We start from the raw sequence: 5,042 nt of genomic DNA, 5'->3' as shown, positions 1-5,042 counted from the left end.
TTTAAGAAAAGTTTTTTTATTTAATGCATTATTTTTTAAAAAAATTCAAGAAGGGAAATTATACATTAATTCACAACTTTTTATATAAATATCATCTTAAATTTTATGAATAGATACCAATTAATCTCTGCATGCAATTATAATATAGTTGTTAGCCTTATTATTAGCTATATTTATTTATCATGTCTATGAACTTCAACATTGACTCCAACCTCCATAGGTTTTTTCATTTTCTTTTTTTCTTTTGGTAAATAAGGGGATTTAAGTCTCTGCTTTGTTCCCCGATTGTTTTAATTTCAATTATTATTAATTCATAGCAATATTTGACTCGTAAGAGATGAGGATTGAGGTTGAAGGTGAGCGAAAACAACCATATGCAAGTGGACGTAGCTCATCCACTGAAATCAATGTTAGAATGATCCTCAAACGGATTACGCTCTCCCTGAAAGCTTCATTCATGGCCAACAGGAAATTTCAATCATTTTTTGTTTTTTAACGGAATACAAGAAATTTCAACCAAAAATTCCACACGTATAGTACTATTGAAAATGACAGAAATCAATGCCTTGCAAGAGTACATATTATATGTGGATTAACACAAACAAAAACCTTAGAGAAAGAGAAAACCATGTTGCTGAAATATCTATTCCCACCTTCCCTGTTCTTCACTGCAACTTCTTTGCTAACTTTGGCCTCCATGGCGAACGGTGGGTTAGAAGAAGTAAGAGGGAAACATGTGCAATATTCCAAGTTCTTTGGTGTGGGTTCACAGGCTTCGAAAGCATCCCAAATTACGCTGTCAACCAGAGCTGCCATGGTTATACTTTATACACCAGGCTTCCTCAACGGGGTCGCTTCATTCCTGCTTTTCCCGGATGAGGGTTTCAGATTTCTGTTGCTGAAATCTGCGATAACCATCCATTTCGGCAAGAGAGTTTTTGAGGTATATATCTTTCTCTTCCAAAGACATTATTAAGGAGTTTTTATCTAAAGATAAGGAGATACATACACTTACTATTGAACAAAAACTGAAATAACTCATATTCTTTTAAAATAACAAAAGTTGTGACCCTTGAGGTAGCCAGGTAAATTTTTTATTTAAAAATTAAAAAGCGATCAAAAGGACTCACTAGTCAAATTTTTTTTTTTTTGAAAGGAAAAGGACTTACTAGATATTGGATATTTTGGTATTTTCATCTTGATTTTTTAGATTTGAGAAAATCGCTTTTCTTAGTAAAGAGAAAAAAAAGGAGAAATGAGGAGAGAGAAGAGAAAGAGTTGGCAAGAGTTACTAATGCGAGTGCAAGAAAATTTTCTTGAGAGAACATTAACATGTGTTAAAATCCATGATGATTTTAAAATTAAGAATAATATATAATTTTCTGGGGAACTTGAGTAAAAGTAAAAATTAAAACTCAAAAAAACTTCTAATCTAAGCAACATCAAGAGTTAATATTTGTTTATTTAGATATAAAGAAGGAAATATTATACAAACGATGAAATTTAGAAGTTTTACCCAAACCTCATCGATCTCAAAGTTATATATTTGAGCTAATTTCTTAGTGTTATCTTTTTTTAAAAAATCTTTCCTACTAAGATAATTTCTTTGCAATTCCACCTTATTTCTTCCTCGCCGTAATAAATTTGTCATAGATTCATCTAAAACATTTTCACAATAACTTTATAGTCTTCTTACATTTGAGTATTTAATTTATTAGTTGGTGTATAACTTTCATGTTTAACGAGTAAGGTTTAAATCTCTTTTCTCACAATTAAAAAAAAAAAATTTATAGTCCTATTGCTTCTGGTCCAAATGAGTTAAAAGTCTTATTTTTGTTACTTTGTTCCGCAGGCCCTTCTTATTCATAAATACAGTGGTAAAATGGGTCTTGACACACTGATATTCATACTTGTGAGTTATTTGATATCCAGTGCAAGCATGATTTACTCGCAACACCTCACACAGGGAGTCCCAGAGCCACCAGTTGATTTGAAATACCCTGGAATTGTTTTGTTTCTAGTAGGAGTAAGTGGAAACTTCTACCATCATTACCTCCTCTCCAAGCTGAGAGGAAAAGGTGCCAAAGAATACAAGATTCCCAAGGGTGGTTTATTTGCATTAGTGGCATGCCCTCACTATCTATTTGAGGTTTTAGGGTTTTGGGGAATCACTTTCATTTCCCAAACATTATATACATTTTCATTCACTCTAGGCTCTACCTTGTACTTGATGGGTAGGAGTTATGCCACTAGGAGATGGTACCTTTCCAAATTTGAAGATTTCCCAGAGGGAGTCAGGGCTATGATTCCATACATATTCTAGATATATATTTATGTGTGTGTCGGTGGGATGCCAAACCTTATTTAGCTCAACCCCATACAAATAAAGTTAAACTTTTTGTCCACATGGCTGCTAAAGTGTTTTTGTATTTATTTTTCTTTTAGCTTCCCTCTCTTTTTTTTTTTTTCTGGGGGGGGGGTAGGGTGTGGCGGGCCTTTCTTTCTTTCTTTTATTCTTTTCTTTTTTCCGATGCTTCTCATCCCTTGGCCAATTTCTGACAAAGTGGTAAAATGTTCATTTTAAAATTTAATGGTTACCAGTTTCTCTTAAGGATCCAGGCTATAACTTTGTTCGAACTAAGACACAATTTTTTTATTTATCCATTTAAATATTAATTTAGACGAATTGAGGAGGGTGTTTATGAAAAAAAATATGATTAATTATTGCATTGATAAGTTGCCCGTCTATCCTAAGAAAGTTGTCATTGACCCTTTTATGGTTTTTTTCTTTAAATTTTGACTTAAATTTTAAATATATATATATATATAAATCTAAAAATTGAAGGTGACAAAGAATAAATGAAATCCAAAAACCCGTTCCAAAAAATAAAAATTCAAACTTGAATTGACATTGACCTTTTTATGGTTTTTTCTTTACATTTTGACTTAAATTTTGAATTTATATATATAAATCTAAAAATTGAAGGTGACAAAGAATAAACGGAATCGAAAAACCCGTTCCAAAAAATGAAAATCCAAACTTGAATGGACAAAAAATTAGAGACTCAAATTCAAAGAAACTCAAATTCGAAATATGACCTCAATTGCTCTTTTCTTATTACTTTATGATATAATAGTTGCACTTCTTAGAGTTGGCTTCTAAGTAAGAATGTAAAATTTGTTTGGGTGCAAGTTGAGATAATTTGAGTCAATTTTTTCTAGAAAAAGAAGAAAAAGAGAATTACCAAGCACTTGTTGTGGCATAACATCTTCAATAAGCCACTTCATTGACCACGTCGTCAGTCAAGTTATGGAACATGGTTATCATCGTTAGTAGCTTTACTCAATTCAACAATCCATAAAAGCAAAAGGATATGTAAACTATTCAAATCCTTTATAACCGATGCTTAAAAACACTAACGTCCAAATATCACCCTAATACCCTAATAACTAATATAAAATAATCTAAAGAAAGTGTATATAATATATATATATTTGAAACAACAATTAAACACCTAAAATATTACAATGGTATGAGAAAAAAAAATTGAATTCTAAATTGTGAATTGTATGAAGGAGAATGAGGTGTGTATATATACAGAACTTTCAATAATCTTATAGAGAATCAAGTTAATACAATTACAATTGTATTGTAATCTAACCATATTATAATTTAATAAAATCACACAGATTTAGCCTATAACGTATACAATTGCCACAAATATGTTAACATCTCGCACCTTAAACTCATTTTGGTATGGTAAGATACCAAGTTGCGTTTGGAAACTAAGTCTTGAAATTGACCAAGAGGATGTGTTTTCATAAAAATATTAATAGTTTAATTTGAAGAGAACGCAAAAGTCAAATGAAGAGACACTTGAGGAACATGATGATGCACAAAATGACAATCTATCTTAATATGCCTGGTACACTCAGGAAACATATCATTCTGAGCAATTTGTACAGCACTTTAATTATTGTAGTGAGAGACAATGGCGAAAAAGTGTTTGATGCCCATATCCTCTAGTAATTGACAAAGCCAAAGTAACTCTGGAGTAGCATCCATAAGAGCATGATATTATGAATCAGTACTAGAGCGGGCAATGATTCTTTGTATCTTGCTTGACCGTGAAATGAGAAAATCGTCCAAAAAGAAACGAAAACCAGTGATTGAACAATGATTTGTAGGTTCACTTACCTATTTACCATCATAACACCCAAATAGAATGAGAAAATAGTGAGAAGAGAAATGAAGTCCATGAAAGAGTGTGCTTTTAACATAGCGTAGAGTATAAAGAATAATTAAAAACGAGATGAACGAGGTGCAGGCATAAATTTACTAACTAAATGAACAACATAAGCAATATCAAGCCTACTTATTGTGAGATAAACCCAGCTCCAAATAAGTTGGTGATATAAAGTAGGATAGGGGAAAAGAGTGCCATCCATCGCAGGAAGTTTAATGTTAGGCTCCAAGGAGTAAAGATAGTGTTGTTGTCGGTGATACCAACCTAAGAAAGTAAATAGAATACATACTTAGCTTTAGAGACATAGTAGTCGTTAGAGTTGGAAGAGACTGACTTTGATGGCTAAGAAAGCCAAGAAATAACTAAGAGAGACAAGATATTTCATTTCAAATTATTGACTAAGACGTATTTCTATAATATAGTTCTTATCATCAATAATGATCATATCGTCCATATAAAGAAAAAGAAGAAGAACGATGTCATGAGTTCTATGTTAAATAAATAATTTGTTAGCCTTATTAGCTTTAAAAATATTAAAGTTTTGAAATAATAAAAATAATCAAAATTTCTTGTTTGAGTGGTCCTTGAATGCTTTTGGTGTGCCTTAGTGTTTTCATATGAAAAATAATCAAAATTACTTGAATGATCTTTGAACTTGTTGTTGAAAGTTGTTTGTGAAAAGAAAAATCTTTTGAACACTTTAAATCTCAAGTTCTCGCTATAAAGAATCAACTTCTTGAAAACGAATCATCATTCTTGAAGAGACAAAAGTTATTGTTTGAGTGGTCCTTGAAT

The 5,042-nt window shown here is 31.5% G+C and overlaps 1 protein-coding gene across 1 annotated transcript; it reads left to right on the top strand.

Annotated features, from left to right (window-relative positions):
* Nucleotides 1-581: 581 nt before the first annotated feature.
* LOC18586904 (uncharacterized) lies at nucleotides 582-2,405 on the top strand. The gene is made up of 2 exons (XM_018128693.2): nucleotides 582-943; nucleotides 1,853-2,405. The coding sequence occupies exons 1-2, from the start codon at nucleotides 629-631 to the stop codon at nucleotides 2,321-2,323; spliced, it is 786 nt and encodes a 261-aa protein (XP_017984182.2). The 5' UTR covers nucleotides 582-628; the 3' UTR covers nucleotides 2,324-2,405.
* Nucleotides 2,406-5,042: the final 2,637 nt, after the last annotated feature.

The sequence above is a fragment of the Theobroma cacao genome, chromosome 10 (genome assembly GCF_053813885.1).
Source record: "Theobroma cacao isolate CCN51 chromosome 10, ASM5381388v1, whole genome shotgun sequence".
Classification (NCBI taxonomy): Eukaryota; Viridiplantae; Streptophyta; class Magnoliopsida; order Malvales; family Malvaceae; genus Theobroma; species Theobroma cacao.
The sequence above is the reverse complement of the archived record's forward strand: the minus strand, read 5'-3'. Positions and strand labels throughout refer to the sequence as shown.

Excerpts from the sequence above, each read along its gene's own strand:
- LOC18586904 (XM_018128693.2), top strand. The coding sequence starts at position 629 with ATGTTGCTGAAATATCTATTCCCACCTTCCCTGTTCTTCACTGCAACT. Across the intron at positions 944-1,852 it reads TCGGCAAGAGAGTTTTTGAG|GCCCTTCTTATTCATAAATA; the intron begins GTATATATCTTT and ends TTTGTTCCGCAG.